A 25256-nucleotide genomic window follows, 5' to 3' on the forward strand; every position below is an offset into this window, starting at 1 on the left:
TATATTATTCAACAAGTTCTTTATAATGTCATACAGATTCAAATGTACAAATAGTTGAAATGAGAATAAATGAATACTTATACGACCATTGCATAAAAATATTCATTGCAAATATCTAAACAATTGATAAGGATGCGTTTTACAATGATTGGTTATTATAATTAATCATCGAATACTGATAATGTACATTTGGATAACATAAATATTCAGTTATGAGTAGGATTACCATAAATGAAACACATCAGCAGTATATATACAAGTATTGTGTGTTTTCCATTCTAGAGAATTAGCAATATCGAATTTATAGAATTATCGATAGTCTGCCATGAACAATTGTTTATAATTGTTCAAATGAGCAAAGTCAAAGTTCGAATAATTCGATAACGATCTAGAAAGAAGTGATTATTCAATGGAAGTGAAACACAATTAGAAGTATTTACAGAATGAAAGTGGAATGCACGAAGAATCATTCGTCACTAAACTTGACCATAGGGTTGTTTTCTGGCAGGAAAGATGGATCATTGGCAGTTACAATGCTCCCCAGTTTTGAAAACACCACGATGAGAGCACACAAGAGAAGGAAAGCCAGAATAGCAGCCATGACGTATCTACGATAGAGGTGGCCTGGCTTGTAGCCGGGTACTCTCTGACTTGAGACCGATCTGCAAAAAAAGGATAATCTTACTGGCATTTATACAAATACAACCAATTTTAATCTGTACGCACCTTAAAATAGTCATTGATGAGCTCTATCAACTGCCACAAGTCCCATATCTGTAAAAATTTCAGGAGCTTCACCCCATCTATGCAAAGTTTGATTTTAGATTCCAAATTATCAGTCTTCAGATACAATTTGAACAAAAAATTTCAAGTGGAAAGGATTGAGCATGAAAATCTCTACAATTAATGTTTTGTATCATTATCACTTAAAAATGGAAATAAGCTCGAAATTCGAGAAAATGTGATTATTCAATTGCAAACTGTTGGCAACTGTTGATTCTATTAAATCATTCACTATGAAGAGATAGCAGACCTCGTGTGTCTCCAGCGTTATAGTCCTGTCACCAGCTAGCTCAGATCTTAGAATAGTAGACTTTAGATGTACGTGAACATTAGCGTCAGGTGATCAATTTTCATAATGGCAAGGAAAGTTGTGTGAGTGCGCCACACCAGATTTTTTCATTTGATATAGTATTTTACTTTTTTTATAAACATTGTCATTGTAATTATGTTTCTGGGGAAAAGTACAAAATACAATAAAGATTTGATTTGACTTTTAATTTACTCTGAAATTTACTTCCAAATTTTAATATTATTCCTTTAGAAAAATTCAAGGTTTCAACAGCCCATAGAAAAATCGTCCATAGAACGTTTTGATGGAACAAACAAAGTTTTATAATAATGCACTACAGCGAAAAGAAAGACATTGAATGCTTGAAAAAATTCAAAGAACACTACAAACTAAGATTGATATAAACGATATGGAATTACATGTGCGCTATTTTTACGAATTATGGACAAAATGTATCCCTGAATCGAAAGCCTATTATATTTCAATTTATCTATTCAAACATTTATAAAGAGAATAAGCACATAATCATAGAATGCTTGGAAACGGAAAACCAGGCTTACGCCCGGTTTCACAACCTTGATCAAATATAGCCTAGCCATGATCAGTCAGTGGTCGCCAAACAGTCGATCGCGAGCTACCGGTAGCTCGTTGGGTAGTTTATAATAGCTCACAGAAATGCTCGTGCAAAAGAATGTCGTCCAGTTGAATATAAACACTTTCCCAGTCTGAAGAAAATCGATGAGAAGAAAAATCCTCCACAGCACCGCAGCAATAACCAATAATACGTTACAATTCTTTCAGACTTGAGAAAACAGTTTGATCAACGATTTCAAGATTTTAAAAGTATATCAAATATGGTACAATTCATCAAATCTCTTTTGTAGAGATCTATGCAGAATATTTTGCTGCTTGTGTTGTACAACATTTTGGAGATCAGGCTTTAGTTGAAATGGAATTTGTGGATTTTCAAAATGAACTGTCTCTCAGATCACTTTCTAAAACTGGAAATATTTGGCCTCAAGTCCCTAAATAAAAATATCCAAATATTATTCAAGTTGCATTGAGGTTAAAAGCTATGTTCAGCTCTACTTACTTGTGTGAAGCATCTTTTTCAAGTATGAAATTCATGAAAAATCTATATATGAACAGACTGACTGATGAACATTTGGACAACTGCATCAGAATGGCGGCTACAACATACACTCCAAACATCAAGTCATCAAACTTGATGACCAAAAAGAGTTCGTTCCACTGCTCTCATTGAAATGTACATTTCAACTTTTGTTATACTTTTTGCTAATAGTGGATTTCAGCACTAGAAATGTACTTTATAGGCAATAAAAGATACTTTCTTTAGTCTAATATTCATTGGTAGCTCATGAGCCACAAATGGCGACCACGTGCTCTCCTAAAAATAAAAAATTGTAGAGTTTGGTGTAGGCGGAGCTAGAGGGCGAAGGGCGATGAGGGGTGGAAAATCGTGGTTCTAGTATATAAACAGGCAGACCATGTCTTGCGAGTTTAGTTGCGTTTAGTCTCTCTTAGTCTCTTGGATTTTGGACAGTGTTCAGTGTAGGAATGAGTTTTTGGTTTCAGACTTCAATTATATTGACTGAACCAGGTAAAGATTATATTTAGAATTTTCAATTTTCTGAATCTCAAATCCACACCACCCCACCCTAAAAAGCCCAAATAAGTCTATTGAATTTTATACCATCATAGTAAAGAGCAAACTTAATTATTACTTCTTTTTAAATTCATATCTATAGACACAGTCTTGATTAATTTATTGAAGCTCATAGTTGAAATTTTCTTGTAAGCACAAATAATAGTTTTTTAAAGCAAGGCTCCCCTAATAACAATCATTCTTTAAAATTCATTAATTCTTTTATTTTTGACTGTAATCGTATTTTTAACTAGTGGTATTCAATATTTTGATTTTATATGTCACTCTTCAACTAATCTGATAAATAGAAACTGTTTGTTAAATTTTACTGTATAAAATTAAACTTGAACTGAAGTACTTTCAAAAACTCAATCATCTTGTATATTTTGAATCATTACTATACTTAAATCAATTTTATAAATTCACTTCAATTTAAAGTTTATTAATAAATTTATAATTAACCTTTGTTTTTCCTTTAACTTTATACATTCCCTTACACACGACCCTGATCTATCTCTTTTCATCTTTTTCTTCTATACTATTATTAGTTCAGTGAGTGAAATAAGTATCCACACAGTGAGTGAAGTTATAGTACAGTGTATTTTATCAATTCATAGTAATTGATTGGCGCCGGGCAAAACTCCGTATAGAGTGAGGGAGTTCGAAACCCACTCTAAACAAAAAACCGACAGTGGGAAAGAGTTGACTCACTAGAAGTTTTATAAATGCTATTCTAGGTTACAGGCTCATAAGTTTGGCGACCATTAAGTTAGACCAGTCAAAATTTGTCTGTTAGTTCAAACATACAACTGTTCCACCAACCTCGGGATTGGTCAAAGTTCCGTCGGTCAAATCTGAACATGATCAATTCTCGTAGCTGTACTTTTCTGAAAGTTGGATAAAAGGTTAGCTGGCTTGCCATTGGTTACATATGATTTTGATATTTGCTCAAGTAATTCTAATCTACTAAAATCACTTTTTTAGACTCCGATAGATCTTGTTTGGTGTTGTGTAATCAACCCAAATGGATAAAGTTAAAAAAATCGTTGAGTAAATTTCAAACCCGAAGAAAAGCAAGCGTTGATTGTAATAATATATAAATATTGTGATATATGTGTGAATATAGTGGAAAATAATCCACTTGGAAAACCGTATTTTCATATGATCAACTGTGATAATAGAACTATTACCGTGTAATACTTGCCTTATCAAATTTAATTGATTACTGCAATGCACATTATTATCTGTCACAGTCGTTTTGCACTGTAAAGAATGTCAAGTTGATGACCTGACAATGCAAAAAACCGTTTGCTTCAAGTTAATAGTGTGTACCAGTAATGCCTATGTAACAACATCATCATCATCAGCTTAGTCCAATTAGGGAATTAGGCGCTATTTCTTTCCTTACTATCTCCAGTAAATTGGGCTGATAATAGCCTAATGAAAAAATTCCAGTCATTGAAATGATAAAATATGCACAGTATAGTCACATATCTATAAAAATCTATAATAATATTTCAAATATGAATTGAATACTCTCATACATAGAGATTTATTTACAAATCACAATTACTGATCAGGTAAATCACTGAATAAATGGAATACTCACTTCAACCATCTGAAAATCCATTCACTAGCTGATCGGCGCTTGTATTTGTTCTCATCATGGTCTGGGTAGTGGAGAACATCGCTGCCAATCAGCGGAGCACTCTCATCAACATTCTGGTGGGTTCTCCTTGGGACGTGACCTACATCATTTTAATTAGAAACTAATAAATTTCAACATAGTGATCTTAAATATAATCAAAAAGCAGAGTCAATTTAAATAATTTATATTTAAACACATAAAAATAATAAAATCCATAGTGATCTTATATAAACATGATCTTAATAAACATAGTGATCTTAAACATAATCAAAAAGCAGAGTCAATTTAAATAATTTATATTTAAACACATAAAAATAATAAAATCCACTTCAATGCAAGTACGAATTTGTTAGAAAAGGCTTCTCTGATTGGTTCTCTTGGCATTTAATCATAATTTAAATTTAACAGGCTTTTGTGCATAGATATAGAAACCAATAGGATCGAGGCCCTCTGTGTGGTCAGGCCCTGATATGGAGATGATTCATTACAATAATATGATATGTTTGATAATAGGCCTACATTAATTTCAGTATAGGAAATTTCAACAACATCTCTCATTCTGATTTTTTTTTTGAAGTTTATATTAAATGTAGGCTTAGATAATTGTGACGGTGAAATTCGCGAATATGTTTATCGTACCGAAAGTTTCAGATGGTCCGAATGGAAGTATGGGGTCCTCTACGTGCACAACTGCATCGTTGCTCATCCCATTTTCTATGCACATAGGTTTCGGCGGCTCAGTTGAATTTCCTTCAGTTACTGGGCGAACTTCAATTTCTTCACTCAGCTGAAAAATAAAAACTAGTTTAGAAATGTAAAACAAGAGATGAAATGAATAAAATTTATTTTTGGGAATCGGAATAATAACAATATTATCACTCAAAATTGTCAATAAATCGCTTGAATTATCTGGAGCATGGAGTGAATTGTGATATAGCAAGCGACTCTGCACACTAAATGCATGATTAAATTTTGTGATAACTAATTGAAAATTACAGTACACAAGCCAAACATTATACACAACATACTAATCTATTTCCGCATAAATTTACAATGAACGGTAATCGGACAACCTCACTTGGTCTAACTAGGTACCCCATCTATCGAAATCAATGATAATGTTAGAAGTAAATAAATAAATAACTAATGATGCCATGAACATTGCAAGTCAGGTTCTGTGTGAATAAAACTGTCTAGTAGAAAATAAAAGATTGTGTTTTTTATTTCATTTTGGAACAATAAACAACATATCTGATAACAAAAGTCAATCTAACGTGATTGAAATGAGATACAGATAATTTACATCATAGTGGTCATAAAGAACGTGTTGTTCAAGGCAAAAATGAATAATTGTTCTACTTGTTGAAGCACTGAAATATTCAGGGAGCATGTTTTCGATGAAAGTTACAACAAGCAAAATTGTTAAATGACATCAGACGCTTTGAAATTTACAGGTCTGAGAGCAGACCTAAACTCCCATGTCATTTACAGTATGAAGATGGTAACTTCAATATAGCTTTTTTCAACATAATTATTGTTGATCAAATTTTGAAGTTGAGTGATGGGATAGGCCTACTGACCAGTGGCAGTCCAAGGCCGACACGAGCCCAGTTGACGCCGGCCAGCCTCTCCCTGAGGATGTCGGCAACGGGCGACACCAGATTGAGAGGCGGGAAGATGGGGAAGTCGCACTGCGGACATTTGTAGCCGGCCGGAGCCGTCGTTTGCGGCAGAGCTCTGGCTGCTGTATCCAGGCATTTCCAGTGCACTATGTCTGAACAAATAATTCATTTCCTACAATAATTATGTCCACAAACAATCTACAACAGTTGCAAATTTTATTTTATTTATTGTATAAAATACTATAATCTTAATATAATTATGACATTAGAGGAAAAACTAGGCTAAGCCAGTACTATTTCTCTCCAAAAATTTTGGTAAAATGTTAATGTTGTCCAAAAGTAAAGGTTATGTAATCACACACATTGATTTAATTTTTAAATACTGTAATAATCAGATAATACTTTATCCAATTCAATTGAAATAAAATTAAAGAAAATTAGTTATAAACAAGTTGAATAAATTAATCATACAAAACTGTACTGCAAATTAAACTTTCTTCTGTGCTGCCAACAAAAGAGAAACCTTGATTGTTGGCAGATTTAATAGGGTCTTTAGAAAGAATTACATAGGGTCTTTCAGTGAAACGGTATGACTTAAATACGTGATTAATTTAAAAAAAAATCAATTCAATTGTAATAAACATGGAGTACAGAGATTGCCATTTACACTGTACAATCAGTGACATTTTTTCCAATATAACATCTGCTAAATGTCCTCTAATGGAGCCTATGTCTCAAGTTTCTCTTGTCATTTTGCAATATTGACTAGTATTCCATCAACTTCATACCAAACTCCCTTTTTTGGGTTGGAATAGTTCTTATACAAGAGTTCAGGATCGAGCAGTGTGGCTTGTGGCTCGTAAACAACATTGCAATGTCGCATAAACAGGTTGGCCTAATGAAGGCCAATGACGACGAGCGCCAGTGAGTGGATGGGTGGTGGGTGGTTTACCAAATGTGGACTAGGCATTATCAGGCTGGGTCGGCTTACTCGGCCAACATGTGGACTAGGCATAACACTACAACAGTTGCCATGAGTGCTGTAAATTCCAGGAGGTAGCATTTCCAAATTAAGGGATAAATCAATTCCCTCCCGGCCGCACCACAGATTTGACAACCTCCAACCTTATTCTATGAGACAACTTGAAAATGGATTAAATTTTAGTAAAGTGAAATCATAACCCTATTTTGGACTTTTAAAATGTTATCTAAATTTGGTAGAGAAATAGTACAAGGAGTATCCTTAGTTTTTTTCTCCCAATCAGTGTTTCTTTGTAAAAAATATAAATAAATAAATTGTGATTGTGACTTGAGATTTTCTGAACTGAACGTTACACAAAACTATCCCAGCCCTGAAACAAAGAGTTCAGGACGAAATTGAAAGAATACCAGACAATATGATGCAAAATTTCATAGAAACCTTGAAAATTTCAAAGATTCAGTAAAGAGAATTTAGCACATGATGTATTCAAAAAATTATTGTTACTACTATTTTACAGTGAATGGTAACTTTTTTAAATTCCATATATACGCCCATTGAATTAAACAATAAGGCCCGGTTGCACAAAAGTCCGTTACATTTTAATCATGCCACGAGAACCAATCAGAGAAGGTTTTTTTTGAAAAGAATGATTTTCTGATTGGTTCTAGTGACACTTAATCACGATTGAAATTAAACAGGAATTTGGAAACCGGGACTAGATTTTTCCAAGATTTAGGGCCGGTTTCCGAGCTCGGGATTTAGCCAAGTTCTAGTCTTTAAACAGCTGGAATCAGAAAATTAGCTTTCCAAAACGGGGCTTAGTCGCAGTTTTTATTTTCTCATTTCTATAATTGGAAAAGTTTTTCCTTGACGAAATCCAATATTTGTCAAGGGATCCTAACTCTGAAACTGAGCAACAAGCATTTTTATGTTGAGACCTTGCTTAAACAATTATCAGTTAGTTATCAGACTCTGATGAGAGCGGACGTAAAGCGATTGAGCTCCGTTATCTATCTAAAAGTGAGCGTGTCTAGTCAGTATGAATTGCCATAAATGCAACAAATTGATCGTGCGGTCTTCGAAGGACAAGGCTACGAACAAAATTCAGTGTAGTGAGTGCAGGGAGAATTTCCATGGACAGTGCGTGGGTTTTGGTGAAACAGAGTTGAGTGTTTATGAAACATCCGGACGTAAATGGTTGTGCTCAAATTGTGCTCACGATCGTCGGTTGAGTCGTAGTTATAGCGACGGTGGTGATGTGTTAAGTCAGGATTCGAATAATGAAATTGCAAGTTTAAAAACCCTAATAAAGGACTTGGGTGAAAAACTCGATTCTGGATTGAAGCGTATCGAAACCGACTTGGGTAAGTCACTCGAATCGTGTCACGAGAAGCTCGACGAGAACGCCGCACTATTATCTGCTCAACAACTCATCATTGAAAAGCAGAATCAAATCATTGAATCTCTCAAATCGGATAAGTTGGCATTGTCTAAAAAGGTAACAGAACTTTCAGTGAGATTGACTGATTTGGAGCAGTATTCAAGATCAAATACTCTAGAAATCCATGGAATACCTGGCTCCCAGAACGAAAACGTCGCCGGAATCGTTATGGAGATTGGAAAGGCGCTGGATGTCCCTATCAAGGAGGATATGATCGTTGCTTGTCATCGACTGAAGCAGAGGAACAACCGCCCATCGCCTGGAATTATAGTGAAATTTGTCCACCGTACAGTGAAGGAGAGGATCATGGAGAGGCGTCGTGTGAAGAGGACTCTGTCAACCAGACACTTGGGATTGGCGTCTGATACTCCGATTTATATTAATCAGTCTCTCTGTCAAGAGAGAGCTATTTTATTTGCAAAGGCAAAAAAAGTTAAAAAAGAACTGAACTTTAAGTTTCTATGGATAGATAGAACAGGTAACATTAAGATTAGAAGAGACGAGACTTCAACTATTTGCGTTATCAAAACTGATAGCGATATTGAAAAACTTACAGGTAACCGAGTTTAACACAGTGCCTTGTCTGATACGAGAATTTTATTTTCGACTGTCTGATAAGGCTGTAATCAATCCATTCCGTTGTTTCTCCTGTCTTCCGCTACTCAGTCGCAAAATATTCAAATTCTTGCCGTTGTTCTATTCTTTTTTGAAATTAATTATTTGTTTTGAATTCTAACTCTCTCTTAGTTAAATTAAATTATCAGAATATTAGAGGTTGTCGCACAAAGACTCACGAATTACTAAAGTCTGTGCTGGGTGAAAGTTTTGACATTGTTGCTTTAACTGAAACCTGGCTGAGTGATGAAATTCATGATAGCGAGCTGTTCGATGCTCGATATCGTGTTTACAGATGTGACCGTGATAGGATTGTCTCTGGTAAGCGCTGGGGTGGGGGGGTTCTTTGCGCTGTGGCTGATAAATGGTCATCTCGACTCATTCATTCTCGTGCTACTGCGCGCTATGAATCGCTGCTTGTCAAGCTATCCATCCAAGATAAGATCGTTTCTATCTGTGTTGTTTATTTTGCTCCCGAATCTAACCTGGTTGACTATTGTGACTTCTTTGATTTCATTGAGGGATGCAATGAAATTTACTCTCATGATTTGTTAATTGTAGGAGATTTCAATCTAAGTGAGATAAATGGTACCTTGTGTCACAATACTGTGTGGGGGACAGGTAAATATGCCAGGCTAAGAGACTTCATGTGCCTTTTCAATCTTAAGATGTACAATAATGTATTAAATGCAAACTCTAAAACTCTTGACTTGTCTATGAGTAATCTGCCTTTGGTTGTTTTACATGAAACTAGTCCTCTGCTTGCAGAGGATCCGCATCATCCAAGTTTGGATATTAGTTTTACCGTTAAAAGAAAGCCAAAACAGCCTCCTTTAAATATTGAGTATTATAACTTCAAAAAAGCGAATTTCCTTGAATTTTATTTAACACTCAGAGATTCTGATTGGAATAGTTTATATGAATTTCATGATGTAGATCTGGCTCTTGATTATTTCTATGAATTGATGAATAATGCCTTCACTTTGCATATACCAAAGAATAAAAAAATAATTAAATCTAGGTATCCAGTTTGGTATACAAGGAATATAATTCAAATGATTAAATCTAAAAATAAGTGTGCGCGTAAAAAATCGTTCTCCAGATACTACTTGAACAAATTCATAGATTTAAGAGCGTCAATAAAATCAGAAATAAATATAGCTTATCAGAGGTACATAGACTCATTACAATGCGACATTAAATCCAATATGAAACAATTCTGGAATTACGTAGGGAGTAAAAAGGAATCAAGGTCAGTGGCAGATTGTTTTGAATGGAATGGATGTAAATATACCAGTCAGGAGGTGCCTCAGGCATTTGCTGATTATTTTCATTCAACCTATATTAATTGCAATAACAATAATAATACTACGCCTCCCGAAAACGACAATGAAGCTAATAATATTAATCATATTTTGCCACCTCTTGATAAACTTCAAATAAAATTTATCTCTGAGGAAGAAGTCAGCTCAGCCATAGATGACCTGAAAGCCACACGCTCTTGTGGACCTGATGGAGTGCCAGGATATATAATAAAAGGATGTAAGGATATACTCACTAAGCCCTTGAAATTCATCTTCAATTTGGCTCTCAAATCAAATAAATATCCTGCAAAATGGAAAGTTGCTAGGATAACACCCATCCACAAATCTGGTGCTAAAAATATAATCGGAAACTTTCGACCGATTGCTATTTTGAATTCAACAAGCAAGGTATTTGAGTATATACTTTACAGTAAAGTATTTAATCACGTAAAGCCTGTAATCTCCCCTTTTCAACATGGGTTCATGCCTTCGCGATCAACGGTTACTAATTTGCTGCAGTTTTCCCAATCTGTTTCCTCTGAGCTAGATGTACAAGGTCGCGTCGATGTAATTTACTTAGATTATAAAAAAGCATTTGATACAGTGAATTTCACAGTACTTTTAAATAAGATGAAACGTTTCGGACTGTCTGAGAGTCTGATTACATTTTTTAAAAGTTATCTCGTTGATAGGAAATCTTATGTATTATTCAATAATCAGAGGTCTCTTGATTTCACCAACACATCAGGTGTCCCCCAGGGATCAAATCTCGGCCCATTATTGTTTTTATTGTTAATAAATGATCTTCCTGATTACATTGAAAAGTCCGGTATTCTGCTGTTTGCTGATGATGTTAAGCTCTTCAGGCCTATAGCTGGTATTCGTGATTGTGCCTCCTTGCAGCGGGATTTGGACGGTGTTCAGAGGTGGTGTGAATTGAATAAATTAGAAATCAATATTTCAAAAACAAGTTCATGATCTTTACCCGCCAAAAGAATCCCAGACAATATAGTTATAAAATAAATGATACTTTTCTGGACAGGGTAACGAGTATGAGAGACCTGGGAGTCCTGATGGACCCAGCACTTGAATACAGGGATCATTTGGCTCATGTCATGAATTCGGCCAATAGATCACTAGGGTTTCTCTTTCGTAATTGTAAGCCTTCACTAGATGTGAGGTCATATTGAATATTTATAATGCAACAGTGCGGAGCAAGCTAGAGTATGCTGCACTTGTTTGGGAGCCATCACAGAGCACTGCCGTAATGATTTAGAGATTATTCAAAATAAGTTATTGAGGTATCTTTATTTTAAAACGTATAATACATTTTGTCCAATAGCTTTTTCCACCGAAACCTTAAGGTCAACATTTAAAGTCCAGAAATTAAAAACCAGAAGATCCATTAGAGCATTAATGTTATTATATGACATTCTAAATAATAATATATTCATGCCAGATTTCATCAATTTGTTAAATTTCAATGTTCCATGCAATAGACCAAGACTTAATATGCTATTTCAGATACCGTTTGTCAGAACCGTTCACCATTTCAATTCCTACCTGAATAGAACAATGAGATTGTACAATAGACTAAACCCATTCCTTGACCCCTTCTATGACCGCTACAATACATTCAAAAAATCTTGTGAAAAATTATGCTGCTCAATTGATGAATAAATTATTATTTTTGAGCTCTACTAACTCTCTTTTTTTCAACTGTTTCTTCTTTCTTTTTATTTAAATATTTTTCATCCTATACCCTTTTACTAACTTTCTGAATCTGACCAATATATCGTTCTCTTCTAATCTTATTAGTTATAGCCTACTGAATTGTGAATATTTAATGAATTGCGATATTATTTTCTTTTCTCTTGTTTTCTTTTTTAATTGTAACGTTACACTATCAAATGTGTCATTAAGGCTCGTACTGGAGTTTGTCTGTGAGCCTTTCTATGTTTTTATGGAATAAATAAATAAATAAAAAAAAAAAAAAAAAAAAAAACCTCAGCACTAAACCCCCCCCCACAAGGGGGGGTTGGGGGGGCGTGACCCTCTGCCTTTAACCTGAACTACTTGAAAACTCACCTCAGGTTGTATTAAACATTTATTATAAAAATAGATCATGAGTGTTGATAAATTTGGTCGATATTTGTATGATAAAGATAATAATAGAGATATTAATGTTGATATCAAAAATTTGATTCAGAATTTTTCCATTTTTTACAATGTATACCATTAGCTGCAACTTTCATACCAAACATCAATCTCACTAATGAAAAGAATGGAAGTATATGACTGATCCAAACTTAATCCAACAATTCTCACTTTCTTCTGGAATCTCTTTTAAAGAATGGTATGAAAAAAATGTAATAAATATAGGTGAAAAATCTTAGGTTTAGGTGAGTACACCCAGAAAAAAATTGTAGATGTAGGTGAGTACACCCAGAAAAAAATGTAGGTTTGGTTACCCAGACCAAGAATATTATTCAACTTTAATGAAAAATCTAAGCTCATATGGATACACAGTCAGTATTTTGCTTTGAAAGAAGCTGATAAATCAAATTATAATATAAAATGCTTTAAAATTAAATTTGGAGAAAATTCTATTAGAAGACAAGAACAATTCTATAAATTAATGGGATGATACTGAAGGTAAAATATTGATACATTGTAGATAATACTTTTGATTTGAATAATGTCTAGTTTTTGTTATTTTATAGAAGATTTATAATACTCTTTTTACTATTCCACTCAGTGGTGTATATTCAAACTCATTATCATAGAGGATTAAACAGTAGGCACTGGTTTTTTCTGAGAAATTATTTGTTGTTTCCAATATCAACTTTATGTCTATTGCACCAGATTTCAATAGTTCATTTTGCTTACTACAGTCTATAACAACCAATGGTGCATATTCATCAAATGTTTATACTCAATTGATGTACTGCTGTTATAAGGATAGTATTCATTTTGGAATTCAGAGAACATGTGATACAATAAATGTTTATTACCAACAATATTTTCATAGGGGAATGATTGAGCATTTAAATAGAGATTAACATTGTTCAGATTACAGAAATCGAAATGTGACCTGTTAGCAGTTATAACATTTTTCCTATTCTTTGTAATCCAAGAATAATGAATCTAGGTTTCAATATGTTCGAAGTTGTCTTAACTGTCCATTGAAGATTGGTAGTTTCAGGTAATTGTGGAAATTCATGCAATTCCCATGATCTGAATGGAATGGTAATTGGTATATCACTATGTGTTAAACTCAGCAGATCAAGACGAACAGTGTCAGAAGCATGTATATAGGGTACTTTCCATTGTAGTTTTGTAATATCAATTTTCACCGATTTTGCTGTTTCTGATTCAATACAATTTAAGTCTGATGATGATCTTAATAGAACAATTCCTGACGAACATTTAATAGAACTTTTCTATAGTCTTCCATTACACCTAACCACATATCCAAAGGAATGCAGAAGCAGAATTTATCTAAACTTTTCCATCCAGTCAACTTCCATCCTGCATTCTCCATAATTTTTCATTGAGTTTGATTGACGTAGATAGTTTTTCATGGTTGTTGTCAATCCTACATTACGTGTGCGATCAACTTCAACCCCTCCCAATTCATATCTGATTTCATCAAATAGGTATGCAACTCCATTATTGATAAGTGAAAAGTCCTTGGTTTCAACATCATTCTTATCTTTCACTTGATTTCGCCTTCAATTATGAGAAAACTTCTACTTGGAAGTGTATAAATATCTTCTTGTTTTAAACTAATTTGAATTTCATCATTGTAATTGAATGTCTGTTGAATATATGGTGTGTGAGTGATATACTCATATTTGGTAATACTCTCATCAAGATGTACACTCTGATCAACAAGTAATATATCTGACTTGACTTGTTTCTTATACATTTTTATTATATATATTTTTCCTTCTCAATACAACCTGAGGTGAGTTTTCAAGTAGTTCAGGTTAAAGGCAGAGGGTCACGCCCCCCCAACCCCCCCCTTGTGGGGGGGGGGGGGTTTAGTGCTGAGGTTTAAGCAAGGTCTCAACATAAAAATGCTTGTTGCTCAGTTTCAGAGTTAGGATCCCTTGACAAATATTGGATTTACTGAAAAAAATTATTCTTAGTTATTCAAGAAATTGGATCTAATTTTTCCTTATTTTCTGTTCAATCTTGATAAATGGAAAAAGTTATTCTTGGTTTCTTAGTTATTGGATCTAGTTTTCCCATGAGATCCTTATTTTCTGTTCAATCTTGACAAGTGGGGTGTCAATGGATTTGTTATTAGATTTACTGGAAAAAGTTACTCTTGTAGATTTTTTGTAAAATTAACGGTTTCTTAGTTATTCGAGAAATAAAAAAAACTGGATCTAGTTTTCCCATGAGATCCTTATTTTCTGTTCAATCTTGACAAATGGGGTGTCAATGGATTCGTTATTAGATTTACTGGAAAAAGTTACTCTTGTAGATTTTTTGTAAAATTAACGGTTTCTTAGTTATTCAAGAAATAAAAAAAACTGGATCTAGTTTTTTTTCTCCAAAAAAGTGGGAAATCTTCATTTGAGGTTTATTGTGAGATTAGGGGTATGGCTAGGTTAGGTTAGATCAGATTACATTGGGTTGGGCAAGGTTAGAACCAAGAATCAGATTTGGGGCAGATTTGGGGGCAGCTTTGGGGCAGCTTTTCTCCAGAAGTCTCACTTTACCCCTACTGCAACAGATACCCCTTGTAAAACTAATTGTTCTATTAAAGAGTTGGTTACCAAGGATGTTAAAACTATTCTCCATCTTCAAACAATCTCTTTTATTGATTTTTTGATTTTGTATTGTCATGTTTCTCTGAGCGGTAGTTATTAGTTTGTATCTTTGCAGCTGGAGCGCTAGTGGTCCACTGCCGACTTGATACTGTGCATTCTCGTTGCATATTTTATTTATCTTTGTTCTAGTTTTTGGATATGTTCTGAAGCCTTTGTCATTTATTATTGTATTTGTCAATTTGTTGTTCGGCTTCCGGATATTTTTTGCATCTTTTTAAAGATCAATTTTATTGGTGATTTCTTGATCAAGGTAGCACCTGCTTGCTATCCATTTCCTGTCTTCACTGTTCATCGTTTGTCTGACTACCAGCAACTTCGTGTGTGTCTCCATTTATTTCTACTTTATTCGTGAAAATAGTTTCACCTCGCCCTGTTTTACTTGTTTTATTTGTTGGAGACATTTTTTCGGTTCTTTGGAGCCATCAACTTTGGAATTCGGACAATTAGTTCATGTGTTATTTCATTTCTAATTTGTCAACGTGTTCGGAAACTCTGTGTGTGTGTGTGCATCTAACTTAGTATATGAAAGTTACAACTTGAACTCTCATCTTTCGTGAAAATAGTTTTCACCTCGCCCTGTTTGTTTATTTCAATTGTTGGATATTCTCAACTGGTTCTGTGGAGCTATTTTAGTTTTTCAAGACTTGAACACTTGTTCCAATTTTACATATTTTATTTCCATTACGTCATTATCAAAATGGCTGCTTGCGTGTGTCACCGCGTCTATCTACAAGTTTAAATTTGTTTTACATATTGCAGACTCTTGTTTTACATCGAGTGCTAACCTTGTTTAGTATTTCTTTATTTGCATTGTGGGACTGAAAGTTTACCCATCATTCATCCTATTGATATTTATTGTGATATATTGCCCATATCACTGTTTAAAGTGACTCTCAATTGTAAATCGCATTTTACAAACATTGCAACTGAATATTTCCAAGACTCAGGAAATATATTCTTCGAAACATTAATTGAAAACTCTTCCTCTACAACTGGCTGCTGTTTCATCCGCATTTCAAACAAGTTGGAATCTTGTTTCTCTTGTGATGTGTCCATTTGAGCTATTGGAAGCTCACGCTGTCTTTGAAGGCCCTAGACCAAACCGGGACCTTGACTCTGGCCTATTCGAGCTATTGGAAGCTCCCGCTGTCCTTGAAGGCCCTAGACCAAACCGGGACCTTGGTTCTTGCATTTATGTTCCGCAGCTAAGTATTTTTGTATCATCTACTTTGTATTTTTATACTGCCCTAATCTATTGTTTTTATCTTTCAGGTTAGGAATTCATGGTTGTTCATAATCAACTTTACTTTATTTTTTGAGTTATTGCTCTTGAGAATTGTATGTCAGTTTTTTGTAATCAATTCATGAATGCTCTGTGAACATTGCAATTATCAATCCTATTTTATTCTTTGATTATTGCTAAAGCTTAGTCTCTGCATTTTGCAATTAGGCTATTTCAGTATAGGCTACTGTTATTCATATAACCTTATGGTTAATTTCAACCCACCTGTTTTCTTTGTTAGTATCAAACCAGTTCAAATGTTGAAGCTTTGCAATTCAACATATTTACATCTCAAATTTCCTAGGTGTTGTTTGTTGTTGGAAATAACAATTGTAGGTTTAAACTAAAGACTACTTATTATAGACTCTGGTATTCTATAAACGTTTGTTTAGTAGCCATTACATTATTCCATTTTTGATACCAGATAGATTATTTTTCTATGTGCATTGCTGTTATATTCATAACTTTTTACTGTCACTCATTAATAATTAAAATTCAAATTATTACCGTTTTCAAATTTATTTCATGTATTCAATTTTATTTCTTGTTCATGTGATTTGACATTCTTTAATGCTGATTAAAGTTTTGTATTTTACTAACCTACTTTTTCATTTGGCATTTCACCTTAGCCTACATGTTAATGATTAGTTTTTATACTGAGTTGCCTAAACTGTTTTGCATTCATTCCAGTGCACAAGTTTTTGAATGCACAACGGTTCTTGCACTCATGTGGAGTTTCAGTCACGTGTCAAATCAATCAAGACACATTTGCTTCTCTTATTTCAGAATTTGATTTATTCTCTCCTATTTATACAGTCCACTCTTTTCTAAGACTAAATTCCACAAAGGATAATCACATTTTGAGATCTTATCAAGTAAATGAAATAGCAGATGAGCTTGATGAACATTTTGTGAGTGTTGGTAGAATAATTTCTGAAAAAATTACTAAGGTAAAGGACAAGATTTTTAGGGAAAAAACTAATAGATTGTTTTGTAATTCGTTTTTCTTTTTTCCTGTCATAGCAGAGGAAATTGATATGTGTATTAAAAACTTGAAGAAAGGGGTAGCACCAGGATTTGATGGAATTTTTTCTAAATGTCTAAGTTCAAATTCTCGCATAATTTCAGTTCCTCTGGCTATGGCTATAAATTTATGCTTTTTGAATGGTGTTTTCCCCGACGAGTTGAAAAAGGCCACTGTTATTCCTTTGCATAAGAATGGTAACAAAAGTGATCCAGGGAACTATCGCCCAATTTCTCTGCTTTCATGTTTGTCAAAGGTGATTAAGAAATGTGTTAAGACTCGTTTGGTCGAATTCTTGGAAAAATATGAAATTTTATCTAATTGCCAATTTGGTTTTCGTAAGGGTGTAAGTACTTCTGATGCTGTATATAATGTTACTAAGAGAATTATTGAAACACTGGACAGGGAAGAAAAATGTATAGCTGTGTTTTTAGATCTCCAGAAGGCTTTTGATACAGTGGACCACAATATTTTATTTAGAAAGTTAGAAGATATTGGAATTAGAGGTGTTGCTTTGGGTTTCTCCAAAAGCTATCTCAGTTGTAGAACACAGGTGGTTGGTGTTGATGGTATAATGAGCTCAGAATTAGAAATTACGATGGGTGTGCCACAGGGAACAGTTCTGGGTCCAATATTATTTTTGATTTACATTAATGACTTACTCAAGATAGAGCTTGAGAGCTGTTCTTTGTTTTCTTTTGCTGACGACACTGTTGCTATTTTCTGTGCATCAAAATGGGAAGATGTTTTTTGTAGAGCTAATGAGGGTTTGAAAGTTATAAAAAACTGGTTAGATTTCAACTTAGTTAGTTTAAATATAGCAAAAACTACTGCAGTGTCATTTTCTTTGACCTCAGCAGGTCAGCCAGATAACCAGGGGAGTTTGGCTTTTCATGAAACTGGATGCGATGATAATAGTTGTCTATGTCCTATAATAATATTTAAGAACAGCACCAAATACTTGGGAATAATCATTGATAAGCATTTGAAATGGAGAGACCATACTTCATATTTATGTTCTAGGTTGAGGAAGACGCTGTATAAGTTTGTTCAACTGAGAATATTTTTACAGTTGAGCAAATTAAAATGGTTTTCTTTGCGCTTGTGCAGTCAGTTGTGCGATATGGAATAATTGGCTGGGGTGGTTGTGGTGTTACCGTTCTTAAGCCTCTTATAGTATTGTATAAGAAAATTATTAAAATATGCTTGAAAAAACCGGTTAGATATCCAACAAATTTGCTCTATAAAGAATTTAATGTTCTCAGTATTGAGCACTTGTATGATCTTGACCTAGCTAGTTTTGTCTATTTGTGGCCCAATAGATTCCCTATAGCCCCTCATGGCGGCTATGTTACTCGTAGACAATCTGAGAGATTTTTGCTAGAACCACCTTGTAGAACAGCGGCTGCCAGTGCTCATGCAGCGTATTATGGTCCTAGACTTTTAAACCGTCTGTTGCTTGAAGTTTCTGGAGCATCCCAATGTATACCAATTTGTTATTATTCTTTCACTTTCAAAACTTTTAGACAGTATCTTCGACACTACTTATTAGGGAGACAAAATGAAGACTAATTTTGATTTATTTCTCAAATCTGTTTGTAAATCTCAATTCTATTCTTAAAATACATATCTTACTTAGTATAACAGAGCAGGAGAGAATTTGTTGTTTTATTTTTAAATATTGGTGATCTTTATCTTTGATGTGGAACATATAGTTGAATCTCAATTAGGCTTATACTGATTACAAGAGCAACATTTGTATGAAAATAGCATAAGAGAATGGAATTTTCTTTTTTCTTTTTTTCTTGATTGTAATGTAAAATTATAAAATCTAATTATGTTATTAATATTACGATGTATATTAGTATCTTATGCTATCCAACATTCTAGAGATACACCATCCCTCATCACAAGCTTTGCTTAAAGAGGGATGCAACAATATTATTTAGAATATGATATTTTATGTGAATATTCATTATTTTATAAAGAATTTGTATTTTATGTTTGTAAGTATGAATTGTATATTAATTTTTTTGTTGACATTAATAAATTGAATTGAAATTGAATTGAATAAAGAGCTTATAATGTTGCTACAAGACATTCATTTTCGAGCGGAGTCCGTAGCGTGATGGTAGGGCACTCGCTTCCAGAGCGAGGGTTTCTCGGTTTGAATCCCGATTCTTCCAACTTTTTTTGTTCTTAATTTTTTCCTCGAATTGTATTATAAATTATTTTTTGAAGAAATTTGTTTTCATTAAGATCATGAACGTTACGCGAGATGTTACGCAAGCGTTCGATAGAAGTTCGAAATATGTTCGAAGGATGATCGCTCCACTCTTTTCTTATTGTTGACTTCGCTACAACCTAACCTCACAAATGATCGTATGACAAAACTAAAATATAATATTCTGACCAGGGGATTGCTGGGTAGCCTAATAATACATTATGTTTATATTATAATAAATATTATGATTATTGCATTTCTTTAATGTTTTATTATAAAAGTTGATTTCTGTCAATGTTTCAAAAGGTGAAAGGCTTGGTTGGGAGTTCGGCTTCTTTCTTCTAAATGCTAAAGGTGCGTACAGTTGATTATATCTGTATTTTTACAGAAACGGTAAGATATAGATATAAAAAGCTTGGCATCAGCTGATTAAAAATGAATTGCTCATGTTCGCGGCGCGTAAATCTGTACGCATCTTAATATATGCCGGTACCTATTATAATAAATGCTTTTATAACTTTATATTATTTAATTTAATAATTAATTATTAATTTTGATAATTTTATTTGCTAACACAGAGATAGTAACTATTAACAAACATTCCAATCATGGGTTACAAATACGTATTCCTTGTAATATTACTCTTCATTCACGACAAGCTATTTTATTCTATTTATTCTTAATTTTAATTTAACGTTGTGAATAGTTTTGTTTTTGATCTGGCATCTGCTGAAAAACCCAGGGTTTAGCAGGACCCAACAATGTAAAAATGTTTTTCTAATAAAATTGAATTGAATTGAAATCGAACAAAACGTTGACGACGCATGCGCAACTATTGGTTAGTTCGACGTTCGACCTAGGAGCTAGCCAAGCTCGACCTCTGTTACACGCTCTTATCGCGTTCCACTCTTGCTCCCCCTTCGATCATCAACCGATCTGCTCGAGTGACGTTCGATTGCGGAGCAGAACGAAAGTCTGTACGCACCTTTACAATAAATTGAACTTGGATTTCATAAAATAATTATTTAATGTAAAATTTTGCCACCAGTAAAAATGAACATAGATTTCATGTTGTATCATTGAAGTTCATAAGAGAAACATGAATAGATCACAATAAAATTAGTAATAATTTATATTTTTCAGTTATAATGTACTATCAGACACAAATTCGGAGTGAAGCGAATATTGTTGGTATTTTGTTTGGAATTGGGGAAACAAAAGGCTGCCTGATTCAAATTGAGGAGGATCTAATCGATACTAGAATGATTGATGTATTGAAAAAAATCAATATGATACTGTGAGGTTTTCAAGTATTATGTCTTCTTCAGTTATCTATACTGTAATGAAGGAAAGAACTAGCTAATACATAAGGAATAGGAAAATTATGTTTGACGCATCATCACTTCTGAACTACTCAACTGATTAATTAGAAATTTTGAATATAGATTCTTAATTAACCGAGGATTGTTATGTCTATTTTCGATTCTTCAAGATTTCATTACGTCAAGTTTTCAATTTGTCATGCTTCCAGTTGTTGTATAGAAACAGCTGAACATTTCTATTTCTTTCAAAAGGGAGATTAGATGATAGGCATGATTGGGGATCCTATTTGAATAAAAATAACTGATTTTCTGTCGCATAAAAATTTTGGCTCACCATCTTGGAACCGCCATTTTGAATTCAACTTCATTTTTTAAAATGGAAGGTAGTCATATAATACATGATTTCGATACAGAATGTCAAGAGAAAATGAATGGTGAAAACCGCACATCGATTTCTCAAACCGTTCAAAAGTTATTCTCATTCAAAGATACTGATAAATCATCCATCTATCCATCATCTATAGCCTACTTTAATAATGTAAAGAACTGGCTTATACACGTACGGGATAGGAAAATTATGGTTGACGCATCATCACGTATAAACTACTGGACTGATTGACTTGAAATTTTGCATAAATATTCTTTATAAACCGAGGATGGTTAAAGGCCTATTTTCAATCTTCCAATATTTCATTACGTCAAGTTTTCAAAATAGATCCTTGCGGAGCACGGGTTTCCTACTAGTACTGTTAGACGCTAGAAATGATAAAGTAGGAATGGGATTGAAAATTTTTTACTTTCCTTGCCCTATTACCATAGGTAAGGAAAGTATTGCTTTCCGAAAAAAATTAAGGTACCCCAATTTCTAGATTTCTATACATTTCCAAGTCCCCTGAGTCCGAAAAAGTGGTTTTTGGGTATTGGTCTGTAGGTGTGTGTGTGTGTGTGTGTGTGTGTGTGTGGTGTGTGTGTGTGTGTGTGTGTGTGTGTGTGTGTGTATGAGGGTATGTGCGTCTGTGTACACGATATCTCATCTCCCAGTTAACGGAATGACTTGAAATTTGGAACGTAAGGCCCTTGCACTATAAGGATCCGACACGAACAATTTCGATCAAATGCAATCCAAGATGGCGGCTAAAATGGCGAAAATGTTGTCAAAAACAGGGTTTTTCGCGATTTTCTCGAAAACGGCTCCAACGATTTTGATCAAATTCATATCTGAAATATTCATTGATAAGCTCTATCAACTGCAACAAGTCCTATATCTGTAAAAATTTCAGGAGCTTTGCCCCTATGCAAAGGATCTATGCAAAGTTTGATTTTAGATTCTCGATTATCAGCCTTCATATACAATTTAAACAAAAAATTTCAAAAAAAAGTGGAAAAGATTGAGCATGAAAATCTCTGCAATTAATGTCCAGTAACATTTCCACCTAAAGTTGAAAATAAGCTTTAAATCCGAGAAAATGCCTTTATTAAATTGCAAACTGTTTGTTGTATTAAATCATTCACTACGATGAGATAGCAGACCTCGAGTGTCTCCAGCGTTATTGACCTATCACCAGCTGTCTCATATCTTTGAATAGTAGACTTGAGATGCGCGAGTACACTAGCGTCAGGTGATAAATTTTCATAACGGCAAGGAAAGATGTGTGAGTGCGCCACACCAGATTTTTTACATAGGTAACGTAGGCTATACCTGTAAACTTTTTAAACGTTTCAGTACTTTAAGAGGAAATTATAGTCATTGAGAATAATTAGAGTGAGACAATAACGCAATCCAGAGCCAAGATAATCGGGTGCAATATTTTTGAAGAAAAACTTACGGTAGCATAAGAGACGCACACAATCTTCAGACTTGAGGTCTCTCAAACACACGTAGCATACTGCTTCATAGTCACTGTCTTGCAACCACTTCAGATAAGACTGCACAATACACTGAAACACAATTTTCATTCCATCAAAGTTAATAAACAAGTTACTATTTCGTGTTTTGAAATCAATTCTAATCTAATTTAATCGGCATAAAAACCAAGAATTTCACAAGAGTGATGCGTGAATGTGAAAACGAGTAAGTTTGAGTAGAATACATGAATATAGCAATTTAGTAAAACTGAAAAGTAAAATCATTTTTCCAATTTCCAATCTCTCGATCAATTCTCAAGCATAACTGGATGGGTCGCATCATAAACAAAAACACTAAGTACTTGACTGAAATTGTCAAAAAACATTACAAAATTATGCCACTTGCCGTGCTACCAAATTTATCCAATTGGTTTGATAGCTTTCACCCATCACCTAAGGAAAGTTATCGGTTCCAAATATGCTAATATCTTGATAAATCATGAATGGATCTAATGCCTATGAATAATAACTCCAGTTCAGAGCAAATCAAATTATAATTATCACAAAAACTCAGAAATTATTGTTTCAAATCAAGATCAAAATACACAACTTATAAATTAATTGTATTTATCCTTAGTTTACAAGTTTCAAGGCAGGCTTAATGCTTTCAACATTAAACGAAAAATTCAACACAAAATGAAAAGAAAAATTGAAATCTACATTTCACATATGTTCAATAACATCAATAGACTTTATAAAAACATTTAGATCACATTTTATTTAACCTTCATGTTGTTTAGAATTATCTGTTAATTTAGAAATAGAACTTTGTCAAATTGAGTTCTTCAACATTTGAGTAGCTGATCAATTTCCGGTGAAAAGTTAAGTCCGCATATCGATTACACCGATATTTGCTATCAAAATTTATTAATATTTTGAATATCGGATTGAAAATTCGATTTTAATCGAGAAAATGTAATATTACACACTTGATTGACAAAAATAGTTAGTCAAGAATGAAGTTGGGAGTTTCTGGAAGACGACACAGATGCTGTCTTATTAGATTAAGTTTTATGTTTTAATGCCTCAGCTAAACTCTCGCCGAGTCGCTCGCCGAATGGCTAACGTCTCCAATCGACATAAGGCGAGCTAAGCAGAGTACAGGCGAACGATGGTATGGTAGCCGTCCATAGTCTCGCGTTTGTCGTCATTTATACGAACATGGCGAATGAAGCACCTGCATGACACCTGGGTTATATTCCTAACACTGTCATATAGAACACGTAGTATTTTTAATTATTTATGTTATGACGCCAACGATCTTTGAATTGAACTCCTATTTAATCAATCGTAGACCAGTCTTATGCTGGATATATTTCGTCATGAATACAAATATTTTAGTAGACGATATTCTTATAAATTAAAATTAAGAAAGGGCAAATAAAAATTAATATTAATTTGACATTTTTACAATTCAGCTAAGTTGATTGAAAATAATGATATTTCTTGGAAGAAATTTGCAGTTGTGCAGCACACAATTATATTAGGTACGGTGAGTTTATAATAAAGTTAATCAAGAGAGATTTTTAATAAGAGTTCTGAGGAGCAAGTTAAAATACAGAAGAAAAATATACATTAATATTTTTATTACCTTTGGATGATTGGTGACCAAACATGTTTCACAAACATTAACTCTATGTTCATAACAGAACATATTAGTCACCCTCCTTTTGGGGCACTTGCAGAGACCCATATTTTCAATTTATGGGCAGCAGTGTTAGAAGTTGTCAAGTTATCAGCATATTTCAGAGCCCAACTTCAATGACGGCCCTGTAACATAATATAAACAAATGCAAATAGATTAGAATATTATGATGAGTGACCAATGTGTGAAAATTGTAGTCATTTACAAATAATAATTTGTTATTAATATTGTCATAAATTTTTACATGACTGTTATATTATTAGAAAAAGGAAAATCATAAAACATTGAGAAAGTATAAAATATAAACAATAATAAATAATACGGTATTGCAAAAACAAAAATGACTGAGTTAACAAAGCAGTTTTAGGTTATATTGATATTCAGAACAAAATGAAGATATTTATTGTGGAAAACAATAAAAATACGTGATAAAGTAGCTTACCAGATAGCTTTTGAAATGAATTAGAACAAATTTGATTCTTTACGGATATATTTTCAAAGTTTTGTAAAATTGTGATGTGGAATAAATTCTTGCCTACCTGACATTTGACACACCGATTGTAGATACATGATTACCAACTTATCAACTGTACAAAAAAAGTTTAATTCACAATTTGTACAAATCATAACAAGTATGAATGAGGTTAAATAATTAAGAAA

At 33.6% G+C, this 25256-nt stretch overlaps 1 protein-coding gene across 1 annotated transcript; it reads right to left on the reverse strand.

The window, feature by feature from the left end:
• Positions 1–25168, reverse strand: LOC111047211 (zinc finger protein-like 1). Its single transcript, XM_022332905.2, has 7 exons — positions 25039–25168; positions 24543–24721; positions 22873–22984; positions 5967–6160; positions 5026–5173; positions 4348–4486; positions 1–662 (listed from the first exon to the last, which is right to left on the reverse strand). The coding sequence occupies exons 2-7, from the start codon at positions 24642–24644 to the stop codon at positions 467–469; spliced, it is 891 nt and encodes a 296-aa protein (XP_022188597.1). The 5' UTR covers positions 24645–24721; positions 25039–25168; the 3' UTR covers positions 1–466.
• Positions 25169–25256: the final 88 nt, after the last annotated feature.

This window comes from Nilaparvata lugens, chromosome 4 (assembly GCF_014356525.2).
Source record: "Nilaparvata lugens isolate BPH chromosome 4, ASM1435652v1, whole genome shotgun sequence".
Taxonomy (NCBI): Eukaryota; Metazoa; Arthropoda; class Insecta; order Hemiptera; family Delphacidae; genus Nilaparvata; species Nilaparvata lugens.